Source organism: Vitis riparia, chromosome 10 (genome assembly GCF_004353265.1).
Source record: "Vitis riparia cultivar Riparia Gloire de Montpellier isolate 1030 chromosome 10, EGFV_Vit.rip_1.0, whole genome shotgun sequence".
Taxonomy (NCBI): domain Eukaryota; kingdom Viridiplantae; phylum Streptophyta; class Magnoliopsida; order Vitales; family Vitaceae; genus Vitis; species Vitis riparia.
In genome coordinates this window covers 21,280,238-21,306,207 of record NC_048440.1, presented here as the reverse complement: position 1 = coordinate 21,306,207, position 25,970 = coordinate 21,280,238, and the positions used below count along the sequence as shown (strand labels likewise).

General features: G+C 28.4%; 2 protein-coding genes across 2 annotated transcripts; one reads left to right on the top strand and one right to left on the bottom strand.

Moving 5' to 3' along the window:
* The first annotated feature begins 18,945 nt into the window (after positions 1-18,945).
* LOC117924026 (cysteine proteinase inhibitor 1-like) lies at positions 18,946-19,412 on the top strand. Its single transcript, XM_034842575.1, is given in 2 exon segments — positions 18,946-19,290; positions 19,293-19,412. Coding segments are annotated over 2 exon segments (354 nt in total). The 5' UTR covers positions 18,946-18,986; the 3' UTR covers positions 19,343-19,412.
* A 4,693-nt stretch (positions 19,413-24,105) lies between these two features.
* On the bottom strand, positions 24,106-25,097 carry LOC117924138 (heavy metal-associated isoprenylated plant protein 47-like). The gene is made up of 3 exons (XM_034842710.1): positions 25,005-25,097; positions 24,645-24,756; positions 24,106-24,540 (listed from the first exon to the last, which is right to left on the bottom strand). The coding sequence occupies exons 1-3, from the start codon at positions 25,008-25,010 to the stop codon at positions 24,278-24,280; spliced, it is 381 nt and encodes a 126-aa protein (XP_034698601.1). The 5' UTR covers positions 25,011-25,097; the 3' UTR covers positions 24,106-24,277.
* Between the last annotated feature and the right edge of the window lie 873 nt (positions 25,098-25,970).

Below are 25,970 nucleotides of genomic sequence, written 5' to 3'. Positions count from 1 at the left end.
TTCTTATGAAAAACCAAATTTTACACTTGTTAAGATTTTGATTCCCTTTTCATTGTAGTAGATTGTGGATCATTGTCATTCTCATCTACTACAATTTTTTTTTTATAAATTGGGGTGAAAATCCTTTTGAATGAAATACTTTCAAAATCATCTCAAAAGTTATTCAAATTTTGCAGAATTGAGGGAGATCGATCAACTAATAGGTGCGAATAATGAGGTGACTTTGGAGGCTTTGAGAAGTGCTCTAGAAATTGGTCATTGGTTGAGGTAGAGCCTTAATTGGTCAAGCCACTAATTGAGCCACTTGGTGAGACCAATCAAACCAACTAAGACTAATAGTCATTGTTGTAGTACTCTTATGAGCTTTAATGACTAATTGGTCAGTTAATCACTATGTTCAACTAGTTGAGGTAATCTTCTGTACCTAACGTCTAATTTAGTTACCAATTCATATATATAAGACTTCGTTTACACATTCATCGTTGAGAGAGCATATTGTTTTCTCCAACAAGCTTACTATCATCCTTGAATGTATTTAAGCAAAATTTGCAATCCTTTAATACAATATCTTCAATCATAGTTTATTATTGTATTCCTAGAACCTAATTTATAAACTAGAGTTGTTCACCTTTATTCAGTTATAAAGTATTGGGACAAAAGAATTCAAGTATAAGTAATCACTTGAGGAGCTTTGTAGAATATCCATTTGAACCAACAATCCAATTAAAAGCAATTCAAGGCTTGGTTGAAGCAGTGATTTAATGGGATCCTTGGCTTAGGGTTGAAACTTGAGTGGAATGAGCATAGATCGAGATTGGGTTGAACCAGAAGTTTGCTTCTCATCCCTTACCTCTTTTTATTCCATTATCTATTTAATTATTTATTGTTGCTCATAAATTAATCATCACTTAATTCACCCTCTCTCACAAGTGATTAACGGAGGTTGGGGATTAGCTTGACTTCATAAAATTTAAATTTTTTATGTCTTGGAACTTTGATAAAATCTAACTAGTTGTTGCTAAATATTTTGAGTTTTAGAGTTGGAAGTTCCTCAATTTCTACCTAGTTACTATTCATGTAGAAACCTTTTAGTTAGAGTCGTGATTATTTGGTTTTATTGTAGATGTAACCACATTAATTAGAGTTGTTGCTAAAGAATATTCCACCAGTCATGAAAGAAAAGTTGATAGTGTTTACCCTTTATAAATAATTCACTGTTTTTAAAATTATTATTTACTATTTATGAGATATTTTTAGAATAATGTTAAATTATGCTTAAATTTATTTATTAGTTATAATTAATTAAGATTAAAACATAGTAAGACGATGGTGGATTTATGGGAAGTATATTGAATATATAAAATAAAACTAGAATTATAAAGAAATTTATTTTATTAATTTTATTCTTATAATTTAGATTTTGAAGCTAAAACAAAATTTAATTAATATTTGATATCAATGTTTTTCTATATATAACTACTTTTGAAGTAAATGATGGTTAAAAAATAGTTGTTAAATTTCTATAGAATAAAAACTAGCAATTTTTTTTTATTTACATTTTTAACCTTAATATGCGAAATTGTATTATTAAATAAAGACTTACTTTTACTTAAATGATATATTTTTATTTCTTTGAAATATTATATCTAATACATAAACTTTCAAATATATCATATGATTGGCTTGAAACGGTGTATAAAAACAATAAAATTAACTTCAAAATTTTTCAGCATCCTATGAAAAAAATTTCCATTATTTTGTGGGATGTATGAATTCATAGAAATAAGGTATTTTTTAGGAAGATCTATCCTAATCCCTTTCTCATCATTGAGAAAGTTACCTTAAACTTCTAAAATCTTCAAGATTATATGATTAACCCCTATTTTCAAATCGAGGGACATAATATCTTTCAAATCGACAATCTTAAATATTTAGATCTTGAGATAACTTTCAAATATCCTTTATTGATAACATAAAAGAACTAGGAATTTATATCAATCTATGACTATTCTTAAGTCACCCTAGATCTCTAAGTTTAAGAACCCAATATTCTTGTTAGCTAACATATCATTTCTTAAAGTCATATATTTTGCAATAATTATTGAAACATTACCTATATGTCTACTTGCAACTATTTCTATAGTACCATTAGATTATCTAATAACCCATTGTGAATCGCTTTTATTCTTTATCTTTAAACCATCAAAACTTAATTTGAATCTTTCATTAATCCAAGAAATTCAATGAATCCAATTTTCAAATAGGTAAGCGAATAGAATATGGTCAAATTTTCCTAAAGATGTTATAAAGTTTAGTTTTGAAGATTATTGTAACTCATCTTTAAATCAAATTTATATTAATTATACTTTGTAGTCTCATTTCATCAAAAAAAAAAAAAAAAAAAAATTCATGTGATAAATATAAAGTTAAATTTAAATCTCATAAAAATGAATCATTTAGATCGTGTTTAGTTGTTTGAATATAATATGAGATAAAATAAAAGAAATGATATTATATCTTATCATATGTTTAATAAGTAATGAGATAAGATAAATTATCTCATCACTTATCCTATCCTATGTTTAACCAAATATGAAATATATTATCTACTTGCTTTTATTTATCACTTTTACATAGATATGTTAATCTCATATTAAGATATGAGATATACATATCTTTTTTTTTTTTTTATCAATTTTTTTAACCAAATATAACCTTATTATTTCAACCTAAAATATTATCAAATACTTTCACTTCTATTAGTTCAACACTCACTTATCATTCATCACTAATTTTTTTTTTCAATATTTAATTTTTAATTTTTTAAAACACCTCCTAAACTTTAATATCCTTGAATTGTAAACCAACTTAAACACGTGTGAATCTCATCCAAATAGCAATATCATTGTTCAGTGGGGAGCAAATTAAGCCCCATGAACTTTTGAGGAAAAAAAAAGTCCCTCATTGAAAAATAATAAATACATTTTTTCCCATTATTGAATATAGCTAATAGTTCTAATTTTATTTTGTAAAAATAAAAAAACGTTGGTAATCAATACAAAATGTTTTTCGAACCAAACACAACCTTAGCTACTTGAAGAGGGCCGTTATTACCAAAAGCAGGAAAAATGATTTTAATTAAGGTGAATTTATCAAGTTCTTTTCATATATATGATGAAGGATTATAAACTAGCAAAAACATATAGAAAAAATTAATAAAAAATTCTCATCATACATGACAAACAAAGATAGATTTCAATATGAGTGTATTTGACAATATTTTAAAAAATATTTTTAACCTAAAAACTATTTATAAAGAAAAATAAAATATTTGATATAATTTAGAAAACATTTAAAAAAATTTTCAAAAATCACTTAACACTTTCTAGATAAATGATTCTCCTAAAAATGAATTATGATGCATATAAAGCTTTCTCTCTCTCTATATATATGATAAATAAAATCAAATGCATTAAAAAATAAAAATACCATAAAGACACCTGGAGTACAAAATAATTGAGGGGTCATGGGGACGAGAGAATTCTATTAAATGAAAGGTGGTATCACTGCCTCTTCGAATGCTATTTATACCATAATTTAATCTTCTCCGTATCATAGCAAAGTAAGAAGAATTGATTTGAGTGTTTTATATTAATAAGACAAAAAACTCTATTCTTCTATATTAATTAATAAAAAATATGAAAATTTAATGAGATTAGAACTTTCTCTCTCTCTATCTATCTATATATATTTGATAAATAAAACCAAATGCATTAAAAAATAAAAATGGCATAAAGACACCCGGAGTACAAAATAATTGAGGGGTACTGGGGACAAGGGAATTCTATTATATGAAGGGTGGTACCAACGCCTCTTTAAAGGGTAAATTATCAAGGTAATGGGGGCAAGGGAATTCTACTGTATGAAGGGTGGTATCAGTGCCTCTTCGAAGGGTATTTACCCCATAATTTAACCTTCTCCCCATTATAGCAAGTTAAGAAAAATTGATTCAAGTGTTTTACATTAATTGGAAAAAAAACTCTATTATTCTAAATTAATTAATAAAAAATATAAAAATTTAATGGGATTAGGAACTAATAATTCTTAAAGCTATATTTAGTTTTCAAAAAATTTGAGGGAAAATGAAAAGAAAAAAAATATAAAAAAAATAAATAAAATTAATAAATGATTTTTATATACTACTTTAAACTCGTTTCTTTCTTTTAATATCTTTTAAAATCAAAGATAACCTTTACATAAGTGTAAAAACAAAAAATTGATAATTGATAATGTCTCCCACTTAAAGAGAATAAAGATGGATAATTGATTCTACTATTCAACATCAATCACCAACAAATGATTTTGACATTCAGGCAAAGATGTAAAATTCTAAACCGATAATTTTTCTAATTATTCCTTCATATGATAGAATATCTTGGAGCCCACCGTTACTAGTCCAAATGTTAACAATGTATTCCCTCATTTCTTCCGAAAGGATAATAATTAGGTACAAATATTGTTTTATATTTTCCATTTTAAAGTAGGAAATAAATATTTATTCAATTACTAAATGTATTTAATATTTTAATTTTATTTTAAAACAAAATTAAAAGAAATATTTAATGGTTTTGCTATACTTTTAATGTTATTAGTGATTCCAATTTTGGTGATTATTTGATGTTAATTGGCAGGTAAAATAAAAACTTTTCATTTCAAATTTTTGTCTTAATTTTTTTTTTTTTGAGAAGGAAACATATATAATAAGTTATTATTATTCTATTTTCTACTATCAAGGTTTAAAAATTAAAGTAAAATCGGGTTAGTTAACATTTTTTTTTTCCGAACTATTTAGAAATTTTAATTTAATTTTTTTTCCTTATTTCCTATGCCTACAAATGCAAAATGGATAATAACAACGTCAATTTTCAGAGATGTCTTCCTCTGCCAGAAACCCTAGATTCGTAGTCCTCTAGCTCCAAGAAGGTTGAAGGGCATTTTCCATCATCATCATAAGCATCGTTTCCGAGTCTATAAATGGAGCCACCGCCACCACATCTGCCACCACCACCTCCACAAAAACCTATCCTAAACCTACAGCTTTGACAAATCTCCGGCGGCCGCACGATGGCTCAGGTGCAACCCTACCGCAACATGGCTCCCCTGAAACTCGACGGAGCAAATACTCAGATAGATCTAGGCGGAAACATAACCACAGTGCAAAGCCAAAAATGGATTCCGAACCACAACGTAATTCAACTGCAAATCTTGGGAGCGTACTCCGTGATGGAGCACAACGTGAGAACGCGCTCCAGCCTGGAGTTCGTTAACACGTATGAAGGATGGTATCAGCGCCTCCTCGGAAAACTCGGCATCCTTCACAAAATCCATCTTGTAGCCACAGACAACGGCGTCCCGGGCACCTACGAGGCATGGGTTTGGGAGAAGTACGATTGTCCTCTGGATTGGAAGAAGATGAATCTTCCTTCGGATTTGACCCAGATGAAGCTTCCTCTGGTGCTCTTGTACTTCATTCCTCTGAGCCCGGAAATAGAGCCGCGCGCTTAAGGTGTGAGAGCTGGCACCCATCTTAGGCCTCGTTTACCATAAATAAATAAACTACTCCTTAATTTATGTTAAAATTAACTCCACCGATGGTATAAGGAGATTGACGAGGCCTGGATGTTGTAATATCAGCTTTTTAAATAAATAAATAAATAAATAAATAAATAAATAAATAAATCTGTATCAATCTCTAAGTTTTAATTTTGTTCCATAGACTATGTTTCTATGCACCTACCAAAAAATCAATCCCTTAAGGGTGCTATAAAATCAGAAATAATTATTGAGTCTTTAAATCCTATACATTGATCAAAAAGTTAATTCATTCTGTACATTATAAAACTATATACAGTTAGGGAGTCTTAAAATATTAATTATTTATATTGAATTATTAAACTAATAAGTCAAAAATCATAAAAAATTATAAAGTTATTAGAATAGTCTAACTTCAATATCCCCCCTATAAAAGTGAATTTAAAGCTTTGAAAGAGATTAATCACGTGCAAAATCTACAAAATTTAAAATTAACAGGTTGTTAAAAAACAAAGGTTACTTATCTTAATAAAAAATTAAAAAATATTTAAATCAATACAACATGCTATTTTTCCTTTATGAGTCTATTATGATAAGAATCATAAAATAAAATATTCTGTTCATTTAACCAACAACATGTTTGGAATATAGAAGAGAAGGGGAATGAAAAATTCATTCCATTTTTCAATACTATAGTATTAGATTGTGTTTAGATAAAAAATATGAACAAAAGTTTATTCCTAAGAAAAACTAAATTTTACTTTCTTGTTAAGATTTTGATCCTCCTTTTTTATTTTTTTTATTTTTTTTATATATATATATTATATTGTGATTCATTGTCATTCTCATTCACTACAATTTTTATAAATTGGGATGAATTTTTTTTTGAATGAAAAACCCAATCTTATATTCTTCAATATCATCTTAAAAGTTTTTCAAATTTTGTTGGAGGTATATAGTCGGTTGTTTTTCCTTCATCCCAAGTCGGAAAAACCTATATTACATAAATTTTCAGAATTGAGGGGATGGATCAACTAATAGGTGCGACCAATTGAGATGAGTTTGGAGGCCTTGAGAGGTGCTCCAAAGAATGGTAATCAGTTGAGGTAAAGCTTCAATTGGTCAAGCTACCACTTGAGCCACTTGGTGCAACCAATCAAACCAACTATGGCGGATGGCCATTGTTGTAATATATTATCAAAATTAAGAAAATGATGTTAATTAAGGCAAATTTATCAAGTTCTCTTCATATATATATATATATATGATGAAGGACTATAAACTAACAAAAATATATAGAAAAAATTAATAGAAAATTCTCATTGTACATGATCGAACAAAAATAAATTCCAATAAGAGTTTATTTGACAGTATTTTTAACCTCAAAACTATTTATGAAGAAAAATATAAATAAAAAAGAATTACATATCAAATTTGGAGGTTTAGAGTTACTTAAAAACGAATTATGATGCAAATAAAAAAAAATTGCATTAGGGAGTTCTTACTGTTTCTAAAAGCATACGAATTAGATCATGAGGGTGGAACAATTTAAGATGACAAAGGAACTCCATTTTTTTTTTTTTGATAAATAAAACCAAATGCATTAAAAAATAAAAATGCCCCAGGAATGCTCCAAAGTACAAAATGATCAGGGTAAGGGGGACAAGGGAATTCTATTATATGAAGGGTGGTATCAATGCCTCTTCGAAGGGTATTTACTCCATAATTTGACCTTCTCCACATTATTGTAAGTTAAGAAGAATTGATTCAAGTGTTTTACATTAATTGGAAAAAAAACTCTATTATTCTAAATTAATTAATAAAAAATATAAAAATTTAATGGGATTAGGAACTAATAATTCTTAAAGCTATATTTAGTTTTCAAACAATTTGAGGAAAAATGAAAAGAAAAATAATAATAATAAAAAAATTTTAAATTAATAAATTATTTTTATATGCTACTTCAAACTCATTCCTTTCTTTTAATACCTTTTAAAAAAAAAAAAAAACCTTTACATAAATATAAAAGCAAAATTTGATAATTGATCATGTCTCCCACATAAAGAGAATAACAATGGACAATTGATTCCACTATTCAACATCTATCATGATCAAATGATTCTATCATTCAATAATGTCAATCCTAAAAAGGAAAGACAAAAATGTAAGATTCTAAACCGATAATTTTTCTATTTATTATGTCGTTCAATAATGTCAATCTTGAAAAAGAAAGGCAAAGATGTAAGATTCTAAATCAATAATTTTTCTATTTATTCCTTCATGTGATAGAATATCTTGGAGCCCCACCATTGTTAGTCCAAATGTTAACAATGTATTCCCTCATTTCTTCCAAAAGGATAATAATTAGGTACAAAATATTGTTTTTATATTTTCCATTTTAAAGTAGAAAATAAATATTTATTCAATTACTAAATGTATTTAATATTTTAATTTTATTTTAAAACAAAATTAAAATTCAATATTTAATGGTTTTGCTATACTTATATGTCTAAAAGGATAATATAATTAGGTACAAAATTCAATATTTCATATAAATTTCTCATTCTTTTATGTTATTAATAAAGGATATTTGAAAGTTATCTCAAAATCTAAATATTTAAGATTGTTGGCATATTTATAGGGAAGCAAATAGAATATGATCAAATTTTTCTAAAGATGTTATAAAGTTTAGTTTTGAAGATTATTGTAACTCATCTTTCGATCAAATTTGTATTTATTATACTTTGTAGTTTCCTTCGATAAAAATAATAATAATAATAATAATAAAATCACATGATAAATATAAAGTTAAATTTAAATCTCATAAAAATGAATCATTTATGTCATGTTTGGTTGTTTGAATATAATATAAGATAAGATAAAAGAGAAAATATTATATCTTATCCCATGTTTGATAAGTGATGGAATAAGATAAGTTATCTCATCACTTATCATATTTAATGTTTAACCAAATATGAGATATATTTTCCACCTACTTTAATTTATCACTTTTACATGGAATATGTTAATCCCATACTAAGATATGAGATATACATATCTCATGTATTATAAATCTATTTTTTTTTTATCAATTTTTAATTTTTTTTTATATCTTTGTTTTGCAAAATAGTTTTTTTAATTATAAATTAAATTTATGGTTAAAAAAATAATTTTTTTTAAATTATAAACTAATATTGATATATAATACATAAATTATTTTTATATATTAAAAAAATAATATAAAAAAATTTTATTCACAAAGTTTAAATATTATAATCATGAATATTGCTAAATATAAAAAAATTCATTTTTTTAAATAGAAAATATTGAAATGTGATATAATTTTTATCTTAAACATTGAAAATAATATATATTTCACATTTTTTTTCATTCATTTCACAAATTAAATTTAAACATAATATAATACAACATATCCCCTTAATATGCTATTTTAAAATATCGTGTTCATAGGATATATATATCCTAATATATATATAGCTTATCATATCCTATGTTGCTAACCAAATGTAATCTTATTACTTCAACCTAAAATATTATCAAATACTTTCACTTCAAAACTCACCTATAATTCATCATTAATTTTTCTTCAATATTTAATTTTTAATTTTATTAAACACCTCCTAAACTTTAATATCCTTGAATTGCAAACCAACTTAAACACGTGTGAATCTCATCCAAATGGCAATATCATTGTTCGGTGGGGAGCCAATTAAGCCCCATGAAATTTTGAGGAAAAAAAATCCCTTACTGAAAAATAATGAATACATTTTTTTTCTCCCCATTATTGAATATAGCTAATAGTTTTAATTTTATTTTGTAAAAATAAAAAAATGTTGGTAATCAATACAAAATATTTTTCAAACCAAACACAACCTTACCTACTTGAAAAGGGCCGTTATTAGTGAAAGCAAGAAAAATGATGTTAATTAAGGTGAATTTATCAAATTCTTTTCATATATATGATGAAGGATTATAAACTAACAAAAACATATAGAAAAAATTAATAGAAAATTCTCATCATACAAGACGAACTAAGATAGATTTCAATTAGAGTGTATTTGATAATATTTAAAAAAAAAAAAAATTAACCTAAAAAGTATTTATAAAGAAAAATAAAATATTTGATAAAATTTAGAAATTTTTTTAAAAAAATTCAAAAATCACTTAAAATACTTTCCAAATAAAACTTGATAAATGATTTTCCTAAAAACACTTTTAAAATAATATTTTCATTAAAATCATTTTTTTTTAAAAAATTACTAAATACGTTCTAAATCAAAGAGGCTTACACATCAAATTTGGAGGTGCAAATAAAAGCAGAGTATCAAACAATAAAATTATTTTCAATTTAAAAAAATAATAAAATTAAAATTAAAATTTACAATAAAATTATTTTCAATTTTTTTAAAAAATAAAATAAAATTGGAGGATGGTATCAACTATCAACATCAGCTGTCCCTGTCCAAACCCACTAATAGTATTCCCGTAATTTCAGGAACCTAGAAGGGCAATTCCCATCCTTCTTTCTTCCATCTTCCATCTTCCAAGTCTATAAATTCGAGCAGCCAACACCACCACCACCAGACCTCCACCAAAACCCACAACCCACAACTTTGACAAGTCTCCGACCACCGGACGATGGCTCAAGTGGCTCAAGGGGTTCAACTGCAATCCCAAGAATGGGTTATGGTCGAGAACAAAGATTACGATCGAGTCGCAAAGTACGCTGTGGCGGAGGAAAATAGAAGGAAAGGAGGGCACTTGAAATTCAAGTGCGTGATTAAGGGATCGAAGATCAATCAGTGGGGTATCACACTGTACAACCTCATTATTGAAGCCACAAATGACAACCAGTACCAAGCATTTGTTTGGGCGACGCAGTCTGATAAGGGGCTCATATCCTTCCTACAGTTGCCAGGGAATGATGGTGGCCGAGCTTAGACCTTGTTTGGCACGTCCAACTTGTAATAAATATTTTAAGTCCTCTTGGAAAGATCTGCATGTATTATAGCTAAATAAAATAATAAAACACGTGTACGAGGACTTGTCAACTTCCTAAATAAATAAATATATTATGGTATCTATAGGTTCCCTCTATGTTGATATTTTTTAAAAGGGCTAAAAGCCCAGATGAAGTTACATGGGGGAAAATGCGACGGAAATAAAATATATATGAAAACTAGAAGGAAAAAAAGTGAAAGAAAAAAAAAGATTTAAAGTTAAATAAATTATTTTATTATTTCACTTTAAACTCATTTCATTCATTTAACTTTTTTATATAGTAATTTAAAAATATATTTTTGTTTTGTATTTTTTATAGTAAAATCAATATGAGGAAATCATTTTTTTTTCTTTAATATTTTTTGAGAACCAAACATTTCCTACTATGGTGGAATCAAATCATTCCCTTAGTTCATAGCATCGATATTCTCTCTATCATTTTTGAAGTGGAGAAAAAATTATTGAAGAAATTTAGGATGATGAAGAAAATGAAAGTTTTTTTTCATGCAATTCCAATTATGAATCAATGATAATAAATTTGTCACTTTATGAGTTTTTAGAACCACATAATAAAACATGTTTAGTCTTTAATTGGTGTTAATTTGGTGTTAATACGGTATCCAAGGTAGCAATTGCTCCCCATTGCAGTTAAAAAAAAAAAGGAAAAAAAATCTGAAAATTATATTGATAACTAAAAAGAAAAAGTCATAATCTCTTGAAAACTCTCTAAGGATATAAGCAATTACTCATTACCAAAAAGGTGGAAAGTAAACATAGAGCATGTATAAGTTTTATTTGAATAACACAATCATAGTTGAAATGATTGAGAAGACATAAATTTCCCTTTGAGGGGAAAAGGTTTCATCATCTCCATGTATTACAATCCTAAAGGATGTTTTCTTAATGTTTCAAAGATGAGTTGTTACTTATCTTTCTTGTTACTTATTTCTTAAATTTTTTAATTGAATGAAAAAAAACCATTTGAGTTTTTCTCAATGCTAAAGTATTGCATTTGTGAGAAAACTTAACAGAGAAAAGAATTTCTCATTAGCTAAAAGGAATTATTACAACAAGGTATATAAATACCCTTCTTAGCAGCTAACTAACTTTGTTTTTATTCTAACAAAACACTAACTAATTCTATTTTATTCTAACAAAGCTATACACATGGACAACGACCATTAACCACTATTCCTAACATCTCCCTTCAAACTCAAAGTTGTAAGGTCTTCCACTTTGAGTTTGTTCCTCATTTGATTAAATTGTCTACTGGAGATTGCTTTAGTTAGAACATCTGCCACTTGTTCATTTGTTGGTACATGTCTTATATCTATGTCTTTTTGCAAAACTTTTTCCCTTACAAAATAAAGATCCAATTCTATGAGCTTTGTTTGAGCATGAAGAATGGAATTGGTAGATAACAACACTGTACTGAGATTATCATAGCACATAATTGGTATTCTAGGAGTCTTGCACTGCAATTCAGATAGTAAGGATTGAATCCAGGTTATTTCAGCAACTAGTTCAACCAAACTTCTATATTATGCCTTTGTGCTGGAATGGGAAACTGTTTGTTGTTTTCTAGAATGCCAAGACACAATATTAATGCCATAGAAGACATAGTGACCTGAAATCAATCGTCTATCATTAGGGTCTGAACCCCAATCATTATTAGAAAATCCAACTGAACTCAATTCAGCAGCTTTCTTTAAATGAATGTCATAATCCATGGTTGCTCTTAAGTACCTTAGAATGCGTTTTACAACATTCCAATGCCCATCTATAGGCCTTTGCATAAATTGACACTATATGCCAATTCAAGTCTAGTTACGGTAACATATTGTAAAACTCCTATTGTACTTTTGTATAGCTGGGCATTTTCAACTGGAACTCCATCTTAGGAACTAATCTTTAAGCCACTAGTCATGGGGATGGAAAGACCCTTGGCCTGCAGCATTTTAGTTTTCACCAAAAGATCCCTTATATACTTTTGTTGAGAGAAATGAAATCCATTCACTATATGAGTAACCTGAATGCCCAGAAAATAGGTTATTTATCCTAGATCTTTCAAAGAGAACTCAACATCCATCAGTTTAATAAGAGTAGTTATTACATCTGCATTACTTCCAGTTATCAAAATATCATCTACATAGACAAGAATGTAGGTGGTATGTTTTGATGTAATCCTGAAAAAGAAATATTGATCTGCCTTGGAAGAGACGAATCCAAACTGTAAAAGTGCTTTGTGAAGTCTCTCAAACCAAGCTCGTGGTGCCTGTTTGAGTCCACAAAGAGCTTTATGCAGTCTATAAACATATTCAGGATGTTTCTCATCAACAAAGCCTTGAGGTTGTGACATAAACACTTCCTCTTGTAAAATACCATTCAAAAAGGCATTATTTATATCCAATTGCCTAACACTCTAGCCTCTAGATAAGGCAATGGTGAGTACAATCCTGATAGTTGTTGGTTTAACAACTGGGCTAAAAGTTTCATTAAAATGAAATCCAACTTGTTGATGAAAGCCCTTGGCTACCAACCTAGCTTTGTATTTTTCGACACTACCATCAAGATTTTCTTTAACCCTATAGACCCATCTACAACCAATAGGCATTCTTCCTTCAGGCAAGGGTACTAAAGACTAAGTGTTGTTTCTTTACAAAGCTTCAAACTTAGATATCATGGCTTGTTTCCACTCATCCTTTTATAAAGCTAACTCAACTGTCTCTGGTTCCTTTACTGCTACAATATACATTTAAGGTTTGGTAATGCCATTTTTGCTTCTTGTTGCCATGACATGAGTACTCCCTTGACCTCTTGGTTGACTTGTCCGTCTATTCAAATTAGTATTACCAGAAGAAACAATATCCTGCACAACAACATCGGCTACTGGAGAAATATAATGTACATTAGGAACAGAAGGTAAATCAACCTCATTGATTGGCCTGCCAATGGAAGTAACAACAAGACATGAGTGTGAAATAGGATGAGAATGAGTTTGAGAGGAAACTGTTAGAATAGGTGGACTAGCATATGGGGTAAAATTGGACAATGAAGAGGAATTATGGATAGAGTATGAAGATTGATCGGTTTGAGCAAAGGGAAATGTTGTTTCATCAAATATAACATCTCTAGAAATATACAACTTGTCATTTGAATCCAAGCACTTATATCCCTTGTGGTTTAAGCAGTATCCCATAAAAGTGCAAACAGTGCTCCTAAATTGTAATTTATGTTTGTTAAAGGGACGAGTGTTAAGATAGCATGCACAACCAAATACTTTTAGAAATGAATAGTTGGGTTTGGTTTTGAAGAAAAGTTCTAAAGGATATTTTTGTTTCAGGATAGGAGTTGGAATTCTGTTATGAAGAAACACAACAGTTCTGAAAGCTTCATCCCAATATTTGAGAGGAATTGAAGATTTAGCTAACAAGGCTAAACCATTTTCAACAATGTGGTGATGTTTTCTTTCAGCCACTCTATTTTGTTCTTGAGTATGAGGGCAAGATGCTCTATGAATGATACCATGTTGAGTAAGGAATGACTGAAAAGATCTAAATTCACCACCCCAATAAGATTGAAAGCCTTTTATTTTGGAATCAAGTTGAAGCTTAACTTTAGTTTTGAAATTGATAAAGGTTTGGATGACATCAGATTTATTTTTAAGAAGATATAACCAGGTGAATTTAGAATAGGCATCCACAAAATGAAAATAGTATCTATAACCACTACTTGAAGGGACAGGAGTTGGACCCCATAGATCAAAATTAATCAGTTGTAAAGGAGCAGTATAAACTGTTTCAGACCTAGAAAATGGAAATTTATGAATTTTGCTTAAACAACATGATGAACAAAATGAAGGTGTCATTTTATTGATATTAGGGACATTACACTATGAAAGAATTGTTTTTACAACTTGAACAGAAGGATGACCTAATCTGGCATGCCAGAGATAAAAAACATTTGGTTTTATTAAATCACAAGGATTTGAAATAATACAGGTTTGAACATTGCAACTTTTTACAGCAGATGATGATTGACAAATGTTGAAGACAGCTTGTGGATGAGCCAAACACAAATTTGATGAATCAAACGAGTATAAACCATCTTTAACTTTCCCAGTAAGAAGAACAACCTGAGAATCCTGATCCTTAACAAAACAAGCATCATAATGGAATTCAAAGAAGACATTATTGTCTTTTGCAAATTTGGAAACACTAAGAAGATTTTTTGTAATAGAATGAACCAAAAACATATGATTTAAGGAGAGCTCTTTAAGAGTAAGAGAGGAAAGTAAATAAGAAAGACCAATTCGTGAAATTGACAAACCTAAACCATCACTAATGTGTACCTTTTCTTGACCAGTAAATTCAGTGTTGTGTTGAAGATTATTAGGCATTTGGAGTGACATGATTTGAAGCACCAGAATTAGGGTACCAAGAGTTATCATTGAACACCTCAGGTGTTGTAAACAAAGTTGAGGAATGAGGATAAGCTTAAATAAGCACGAGGACCACCACTATTTTGAGAAGAAGAGGTTGGACTAACAAAACTTGGATCAAACCTATAGTAACACCTTTCAACTTCATGTCCAAACCTTCAACAAAGTTGACACTGATGTTTTTCGGTATTATTCCAGTTGTTATTCTCACCAGATCTATCACCATTTCTTCTGCTTCCATTAAAATTTCTGCTTCTACCAAAGTTTCTAGCATTGAAACGACCTCCATTACCTTGACCAGTACCTCGACCTTTTCCTTGACCAAAATTGGTGGAGAAATTGCTTTTGCCACGATCTCCAAAACCATTATTAGTAGAAGACGAGACAAAATTGGCATACGGTGCAGAATCAAGAGATTTTACATTCTTTTCAATTCTAGCTTCTTGTATCGTAATCAAAGACTCAACTTCTTCTACTTTATAGGATTTAGATCTAGTAAGGATGAAGGTGATGAAAGCATCATACTCATCAGTGAGGTCATCTAGAATAGCATCAATTTGGTCTTACCTATGAGAATGTGACCAACCAAGGCTAAAGAATCAACACAACTCTTGATTTTGGATAGATATTCAACAACATTCAAAGATCCTTTTTTCGTAGTCTTAAGTTGATCCTTAAACTGTCCGATTTTAGCCCTGGTTTGAGACACAAAATATTTCTTTAATTTCACCCAAACTTGAAAAGAGGTTTCACATCCAACTAAACTCGGAAGAACTTTCTCAAATATCGATGAGAGCAACCACGAAAGAAGCAATTGGTCTTGTTGTTCCCACTCAACAAAGACTTTGTTCACATTTTCGGCTTGTGCATCTTATTTCAATAGAAACTGTGGAGGAATTACAGACTCAAAGAAGACAAATCTTTGTAATCCATAACCTTTGATCGCAGAGGTAAAAAATGTGTGAAACTCACAGGTAAAAATCTTGACTGTTCTTAAGCTGCCATTGATGAATCTTGAGCAATGGTTTGAATCGAAGCCTCCATCGAAGGCATTTACGAATCAATACTCCAAATTTCAGAGTAAATGATGCCTTTTTAGTCTCTAAAATTTTCAGCAAATTGCAAGAAAACCTAAAGAAAGAAAACCTAACTTTCTATTCGATCATTTTCTAACTTTCAAAAACCATAGAAATTTTGCAGCCCTAGATCGCTCTAATACCATGTGAGAAAACTTAACAGAGAAAATAATTTCTCATTAGCTAAAAGGAATAATTAAAACAAGGTATATAAATACCCTTCTTAGCAGATGACTCTATTTTTATAACAAAACACTAACTAATTCCGTTTTATTCTAACAAAGCTATACCCATGGAAACAACCATTAACCACTATTCCTAACGGTATTAGTTTTTCTTTATTTTTTAATACTTAATAAATAAAAAAAGTGAGTTTTTGACTCAATTTTTTTTTTAAAAAGAAAAATAAATCTCAACTTTTATGAATCAATTTTATCTTCATCTATTTAAAAATATTTCAAAATACATACACTTTTTTATACGTCAAATAATTATTTTCTAAAATACCTCTTTACTTGATAATATTAAATAAAATTGTCAAAAAAGTAATTTATCATTTTAATTTTATAAAAGTATCTTACAAATAAATATATTATAAATTTTTTTATTATTAATATGACATACAGATCATTTTGAAAAAATTCTCCCTCTAGTGATAAATAAAATCTTTTTAACTCCTTAATTAATAATGATTTTATATTATATATTATATAAATCCACTAATGTTCTCATCTTTTATATATATATATATATATATATATATATATATATATATATAATTGAATAAAAATTTTATTGGTTGACATTAACAATAAAATAAGAATTTTAAAAGTTAAAAATACAATTAAAACTAAAATACTTAAAAATTAAATACAAAAAAACTTAAAATTTTAAAAATAAAATATTGCCTCTCATAGTATTTTCAACTATCTCTCGAATCTATATTTTCTACAAGTGTGATTGAGGGAAGTGAAAGTTAATATTTTATTTTTATATATTTTAATTTTTAAAATTTATTATTTTATTAATCTCAAATCAGTTTTCATGGTTAATTGACATTATTAACCTAACAAGCAAAAGGTCATTCTAGAAAATAGTTATTTGATTGTTGAAAAAGTATACGTATTTTAAAATATTTTTAAATAGATGAAGATAAAACTTATTTATAAAAATTGAGATTTTTTATATATTTTTTCAAATTTATGAGTCAAAACATTTAAAAAAAATATTAAAAATACTTAATATTATTAAACATTATTTATTTTTAAATTCTATTTAAAATGAAGTGAAAAGGGCTCCAAAATTCTATAACAAATTCTTCGTGTGAGAAGTAGGATTACAGGATCTTTGACTCATTGAAAAATAAGTTGGTTCACTCCTCAATCATGTTGAAGTAAAAAAAAAAAAAAAAAAAAAAAAAACTATTAAAAATCATTTAATAAAAATATTTGAAATTTACTCATTCCAAACATGACTTGTTTAATAACTATATTAAAATGACTTGTTAAGAAAATAATTCCTTTATTAATAGCATAATACAACCTTCATCACACGTTAAACCCATTAACTTAATTACAAGTTATTAAACCTTTTTTAAGAATTTTAATTTATAGAATATTTTTTAAAAAAATATATTTTTTTATTGTTTTTAGTAAACTTTTAATTTTATAAATTATATTTAATTTTTTAACTTTAAACTTTTAAGAATAAAACATTCTATTTTAATTAATTTAGTTATTCAATTGCAGAACTTTATGATATTTAAAATTAATTAGTTTATAGTTCTAAATATACATTAGATTTGATTATTATTCAGGCCATGTTTGGTAACTATTTTTTAAAATAGTTTTTGAAAATTGTTCTATGATATTTTATAAAACAAAAATTTGTTTGTAGATTGAAATATTTTTAACATGTTTTTTTATATTTTTTTAAATATATTTTAAAAATAATTTTTATATCAAATACTTTATTTTTAATTATTCTATACACTTGTATAATTATTTTCTAAAATAATCCTAAAAAAAATAAATGAAAACAATTGAAAATAAGTAAAAGATGTCATTTGAAAACATCATTTTTTTTTTGTCTCAAGAACAAAAAATAGAAAATAATTTTTAAATTGTCAAACATAATTTTTTATTTTTTTATTTTAGATAACAAAAATTTATTCTAAAAAACAATTATCAAACATATTTTCTTGTTTTGAAGAATAAAAAACGGTTTAAAAAAATAGTTGCAAAACATACCCTTAATCATTTTGATAAGATTAAATAAAATAGTTACATTGGTTTAGTCCATCAAACTTGAACATGATTTCTTTTATTAAGAAGGTTAATATTAGTTGATCCAATTATGAGATAGATGCAAATCCAAGCCTAAGATCTTATTAGATCATGTGAAAAAATCAACATTAATTTCCTTTTGTCTCTTCCCTAGGGTAATTTTTTCAAAACATCATCATTTAATTTTCTTTTATTTTTTATTTTTAGTAAAACTTCTTATGATCCCAAAAATTTTATTCAATTGGAGCAAAAGTTTAATGAGATTCCACAACTAGACAAATATCTCTCTCACCCAATCCTCGTTCATGATCTTATCATTTATTTATTTATTATTTTATTTATATTAATATAATAAAACTTATTAATACTACAAAATAATAAAAATTAATTTTTAAATTTTCTTATGTACTTTTACTTTTACCGTTGTGGTTTTTTTTGTAATTTCAAGAAACTTCATGGGCAGATCCAAACGCTCCACACCTATAAATGCAACCCACCACCAGGCTATCCTTATTCCTCACGGCTCTCCCAGATATTTCTATTCGAGAAAACTGTGAAAAATCGACGACGATGACGTGGGGGCAAAACCGTCTTTTCCTATTCCTGACCGCCGCTCTCCTTCTCCTCAATGGAGGCTCCGCCGCCCGGACAGAGGCTCTCGCCGGTGGCTGGCGTCCGATCAAGAACATTAGCGACCCACACGTGCAAGAGATCGGAGAATTCGCCGTGACGGAGCACAACAAGCAGGCGACGGCGAGTCTGAAGTTCCAGAGCGTGGTCTCCGGCGAGACTCAGGTGGTGTCAGGCACCAATTACCGGCTTGTGGTCGTGGCGGAGGACGGTGGCGTTTCGAAGAAGTATGAAGCAGTTGTTTGGGAAAACCTTGGATGGGTTTCAGAAACCTCACTTCCTTTACGCGCGTGTAGATGTTTGATGTGGGAGTGGCAGATGAGTGTCGTAATGGTCTACATGGGCATTTTGTCTTTTAAGAGAAAATCAATAATAAGAGTAATAACTGCTGTGGTTAGAGAAATATTATCATGCTTTAATTATCATGATCTATAAATAATTCATTTAATTATCATATCAAGCGTTTATAAGATCAGGGATGATGATGGGATGGGCTTTTTGGATACTGTCTCTTTAAATTTAAATAAACAGGTTAAGGATAAGTTTGAAATAATTTTTTTTAAAACAGGATGGATTCAGATGTTTCTTATCTCTCCCTTTCTAATTATATATAAAATTAAATTTTAATTTTAATTTAATTTTTATTTTTCTAATTTTAATCATAATAAAATATTTTTTAATAAAATAAGTTATAAAAATTATAATATTTTAATTATTTATGAAATATATTTAAGTAATTAAAAAAATTATAAGAAAATTAATTTTTTGAAAATAAAAATAAAAAATTTCAAAATAAGTTAAACGGGTATAAAAATTATTTTAATGAGACAGAACAGAGTTGGGGTGTGGCTCATATCCCTAGATACGATTCAAGGCATGTATGACTTATTTTATTATCCTTTTATGTTGACATAATTATAATTTAATTCATTTATTTATATTATTATATATTTTAATAAATTTTTAAATAAGGTTCTTATAAGCAAATTATATTAATTTTTTTTATATATTTTTATAAATCATTTTAAATAATAAATTAATTTATAATCCACATAAATTTATAATATTAAATGATTAAATTGATCCTAATATGTTAATTAAACTCTTTAACATATAACATGATCATTAAATGGATTTTCTTTCTATTAGGAAATAAGTGCAAGGATAAGACAACACATAGGACTAGTTGAATGGATAAGTGCTAGGAGGGCATTTGAATAAAACTCATTCTACTTGATTTGCGACACCATTTTACTATCGGACATCGAAAAATCTTCATTAATCATGTAATATTACATGTACATTATCACATATATGTTATTATGTCTTATTATTTATACTTTAATTTCTTGTTTATATTGTTATAGGTATTATTTCTTTGTATCCTTATTTAACAATATAGTGAACTCATGAATATCACTTTCATATCTCAACATTTTACGCTTAGTGATGATGATGAATTCCTTGGAAGCATGACGTGTGCTATTAGTGAACTCTAGTCAGTAGAGGGACCACCCCTCAAAGGAACTTGGTTACAGGGGTGACCAATTATTAATACAAATGGCATTCCAAGACAAAATTGTATATATTCAATTTGATTTTTATATATTTAAAATATTTATAACCCTAACCAAAATTTTCGTTATCTTCATAAAATCACCAATATATCTTAATATTTTGAAAAATAAAAAACTAACTTAATTTGGTTTGAATTTTTTAAGGTTACTGATTTGCCAATTTTTTTTTTTCATCCCTACGTGATTGGATCCCATGGAAGGCAATTCCTAGACACAAAGGGTCACAAGGGGCTTACTAAGTTAACGGATAGGACTAGACGACATGGGAGATGTGATGTCCCACATCGGATAGGGGAGAATGTTCCTGGCGCTATATATGTAGAGGTTCCTCTTAACCAAGTAGACGCGTTTTAAAGCCGTGAGAGCCCCCTTGGGCCCAAAGCGGATAATATTTACATGGTTGGGTGCGGGTCGTTACAAATGGTATCAGAGCCGATCCCGACCCCGGTGTGGGGTGCTTTGCCGACCCCGGTGTGGGGTTTGTTTGGTTTTTCTGTTTGGCCCCGCAATCTCATGGGACACAACGAGGACGTTGTGTCTACATGGGGGGGGTGTTTGTGATGTTCCACATCGGATATGGGAGGTCGAGCTAATGTCTTCTTAAAGAGGGCGTTTTAAAGCCGTGAGGGCCCCATTGGGCCCAAAGCGGACAATATGACTATCTACACGGTTGGGTGCGGGTTTTACAAAAGATGTCACATGGCTGGCTCGATGGAACATGCTATAGGCTAGGGCTACAATTTAGGAGGGTTTAACCCAATCCTACTTAATTAATTAACAGTTTGGATTGGGTTTATGAAAAAAATGTCAACTCAAATTAAATTAATAAGTTTAAGTTAAAGAGTCATCACTTAATCTATATATATTAGAAGAGAGTATTATGAGAGAGGGTAAATTAAATTGAATCGGTTTGTTGAGTCAGTCAATTTAATGTAGAGAGATTTAAATTGAATTGGGCTTAAGTTAAGGAGTCAGTCAACTTTAAGTTAAATATATACATATGTACATATATATATATATATAGAGAGAGAGAGAGAGATAGAGTGAGAGATTATTTAATAATACATATTTTATTTATATTAAGATATATTTATTATTTTAAATATTAGGGATTAAAATAATATTATAGAGAAATCATCCTTTTGTTTGACTATGATAGATTATTTAAATGATTAATTTTTAATCTTAATTTCATTGTCGACTTAAAATTACTTGAAACTGTCACCTAATCTTATGTGATAGTTTTTTTTTTTTTTTTTTTTGAGCTTTAATTTCATTTTATTGATTATAATTATTGAATTAATTAAGTACTTGAATGCTATAAATTTATATATTGCCACTTATTTGCAAAAATTATAAAATTCCAATCAATTAAATATTGCTAATAATTTTTAATTTATTAAATATAAATTGATTGGTAAAATGTTTAGGGAAATAGATATTAAGCTTATGTAATGTTTATAATTAACATGACAAACCCGAATATATGCATGTTTACTAACCCAAGTTTAACCCGATTTGAATCTGAATTGTAAAAAGGAAGCTTGGATTGAACCATATTTTACAGGGTACTGCTTCCAAACAACTCCATCTAATATATGTGTATATAAAATCTAAATTAAAATAAATCAAGTTGATTAACAAACTTCCACTCTTCTTGAGAGCTATGTAATGAATTTAAAAAGACCCCTAGTCTACAGTAGTCCGTGGTTGGTCTTTCATTGGTGGGAACGCTCTGACCATCCACGATTTTCATACACTAGACCCGACCACTTAGTGTGGAATGACAACGAACTTAAAGTATTTTAAGCTATTTATATTAGGGGTGGGCCCTTCAACAAGTTGTTATTATCCGACACCAACTCAATGTTTGGATGTATCTGGATAAATGTTTTCAATACTTAGATTGAGGTTGGTTAAATTTTCTGAATCTGAATTCAATTTAGAAGAGACTTGAATTAAGGTTTGAACAACTCAAATTTAACTTGAATCTAATTTAATATTTTTATAATATTTATATATTATAAAATAATATATATATTTTTAAAATTTTAAAAAAAATATTAAATTATAATTATATTATATATATATTTTAATTTTTTTTTAGAAAGATATAAGTTTATTTTTATTTTATTTTTATTATCATTATTTAAATTTTGATAGAAATATATAAACTTTTTTTTAAAAAAAAATAAAATACTATAGATAGATTTTGAATCATACAACCTAATCAATTCGACCAAATCAAATCTCATCTAATCAATCTACTTTTAGCCCAAATTTAAAAAAGTGAGTTTGGGTTGAGTTTAGGTTGAGTATCTTAGGTTAAAGATCGGGCTCAGTTAAACTTGAATAAATTATTTCTTAATTCAAATTGAGTTTAGGTTAGTCATTAATCCGATTAACCCGTCTAAGTTATATATATATATATATATATATGATTTGATGGTGCACTAGGTGATAATTTATACATGATTAAGCGGAACAACAAATTAATATTGGCCAATTTAGATACTAATACAATATAATATATATAGTTTGAACAAACCAATGTTGTTTAAATATATAATTTAAATAACTTACAAATTGCATGATTAAATGGCTAAAAAATATATGATTAGCATTAGTAAATTGATCAATAACTGGAAGTCTGGAAGACTTGGAACCCGTCAATGGGGTTATCAGTACAGTGGTTTGGCCTAACTGGACCCGGAGACCAAGAAAGATTCAATGAAGAATATTGAGTAAAACAAAATACTCCATTTCTTTCACGAGTATAGGGACTTTGGTTCCACTTGTAAATAAAGTTTTGGAAGGACTTCTGTGTCTCAATCAAGAAGTTTCAAAGGATACGTGTGGACCTCTCATTTTCTGTACATTTTTTTTTGAGTTACATTGAAAATATTCATAACGGGAGAATTAGTTTATAGCAATCATATATTATTTTTATTAAATTAAGTTCTATTTTACAATTAAGTTCAGTTTTTTAAGATAATAAAAAGTTCAACTTATTTACAAATTTCGATTGATACTATCATGATGTTGACATAAAAATATAGATATGTTGACGTACCATTGTTTTCATGGTAGTTTATAACTTTAAGGTTATGTTTGATGTTCGAAAAGCTTAAGATAAATTGCAATAAAAAAAAAAAATAGATTTAAAATCAATAAATTAATTTTCTATCATGTTTCTAACTCATTTTCATATATTTAACTTTTATATATAAATATTAAATAATTTAAAAATGTTTTTCTTATTTTAATTATATTAAACTTTTTTTCGTATTTTTTACAATAAAATCATACATGAAAAAAATCATTTTTCTTTATAATTTTTTTTTCTTTTCTTAATACTTTTTCTAGAATCAAACATAACCTAAACCGGACCTTAGAATCCGACATGCTCTTAAAATTTTTAGGATTTAGACAATACCCCACCATATTTCTTAAATGAAATCATCAGCATGAAGCTTAGAAGATGATCAGAAGGAGAAAATCTGAGCTATATATATCGGCCGTAAGAGTACTTATGATTTGCAGTTGAGACTATATAACTTCATTACAAATACTTTTTCTGCCATGCATAATATTCTTCTCTCTCCAAATCTAAACTCTCAAACATTCACTTCAATTCTTCGTCTCTATGGGGTCTTAGAAGACAGTGCAGAAGCCATAGTTGCTGGGCGGGAGATAGTGTGGGAACCCCATTGGATGGTATACTAGAGCTGGAACTTCTTCCTTCGTTTCTTCCTTCGTTTCTTCCTTCTTCTCTTCTTTCTTTTCCTCAACGGTTACTATACTCGTGTATCCAATTTTCTTCTTCAGCTTCTCTGTCAGTGCAATCAGATCGATGCCGTCACCACTAACTTCGAGTTTACTCTTGTCATCGCCTTGCCATGCTGCAGATTCAACTCCTACGAAACCAAAAACAGCCAGTAGGAACATGAATATCTTCGAAAATTTTGGTGTTTATAGACGAAAAAAGCAGAAAGAAATGGAGGAAAAAGCAGATTAATACCAGATGAACCAGCTGCAATCTGCAAGGCTTTGGAATGGCTGGTGAGCTTGCCAAAAATAAAGCATGGGCACTTCTTCTTGTAATTAAGGGAGACGCTCAGTACCACCTTTTGCTGCAACAGCAAACACAATAAATTAAGAGACAATTCAACCTAAAAATCGTTTTTAAAAATTGAAAAATCACTGTAACGCCTTATGGAGAAACAATTCATAGATGATTTTCCTACTAATAATAATAAAGTAACCGCTTCCATTAAAATACTTCGAAGAAAAACACTATCAAACATCGAATCGGCTCCATGCATTAAAATTGAAGTTACAGCTAAGCTAGAGGTGATATTCAGTGGTGTACTCATCGTACCTTCATGGTCTTGGCCTAGTGACCGACCTGTGCTCAGCCTTGAATTCAAATGGGTTCCTGGCTTGAGGACTAGAGAAGTTTTGAGATTTTGACAAGGAGTTGTAATGTAGTAGGACTTGTGGTACCATCACAAATTAATTTATAGGCCTTTCAATTACCTGCTTCCTTGCAATTCCAGCGAATATGGGCATATGGAAAAATCCAAGTTGATGAATTAATTAATAAATGGCAACTACTCTTCTAATATGTTAGTGAAATTAGAGATTCCTAGTCCAAGTGCCAGGGCCTACAAGTGATGGAAATTAAGAAAGTCATAGCAGCTTAATTTGACCTTATAAATTAAGTTCATGTATGGCTGATTTTAATTCATGGGAACACTTTGATTACTTTGATGATTTCCACATACACATGTGCAAGACCCATGACCCGAAATGTGAAAGACTTGGCATATTTTAATATGACAGCAATTGAAGTCAATATCAATTACTGGAAAATTCTCAAATGTTGACAAAAATTGGAACCAGATGCTTGCTCTTGTTTGAGAAAAATAGTGAAAATTAAAGAGCATGAAAAAATAAGTTGAATAAGATAGATAATTTGAGTACACATCTTGGTTTTTTTAAAAAAGAAAATTAATGAATTTAAAAAATTTTTGAAGGGTAAATAAAAAAAATTAAAAATAATTTTTAAAAATATAGGTTAATTAATTAATGTTTTTTATATATGGGTTTTATATTGTATATAGAAATTATTATTATTATTATTTATTTAAAAAATAGAATATAGAAAATGTATCAAAACGAATACCCAATCTTTTGATTTTAATTAGATCATTGTTAAAGAACCTACAAAATTATTGGTGGCTAAGAACATTTTATTTGCACTATGACACAAAGGACTGGAATCCATCAAAGGGAATATCAGTTCGGAAAATGAATCTCATAAATTTTGGCCTAATTGGACCCG

Excerpts from the sequence above, each read along its gene's own strand:
- LOC117924138 (XM_034842710.1), bottom strand. Across the intron at positions 24,541-24,644 it reads GATTGCAGCTGGTTCATCTG|GAGTTGAATCTGCAGCATGG; the intron begins GTATTAATCTGC and ends TTGGTTTCGTAG.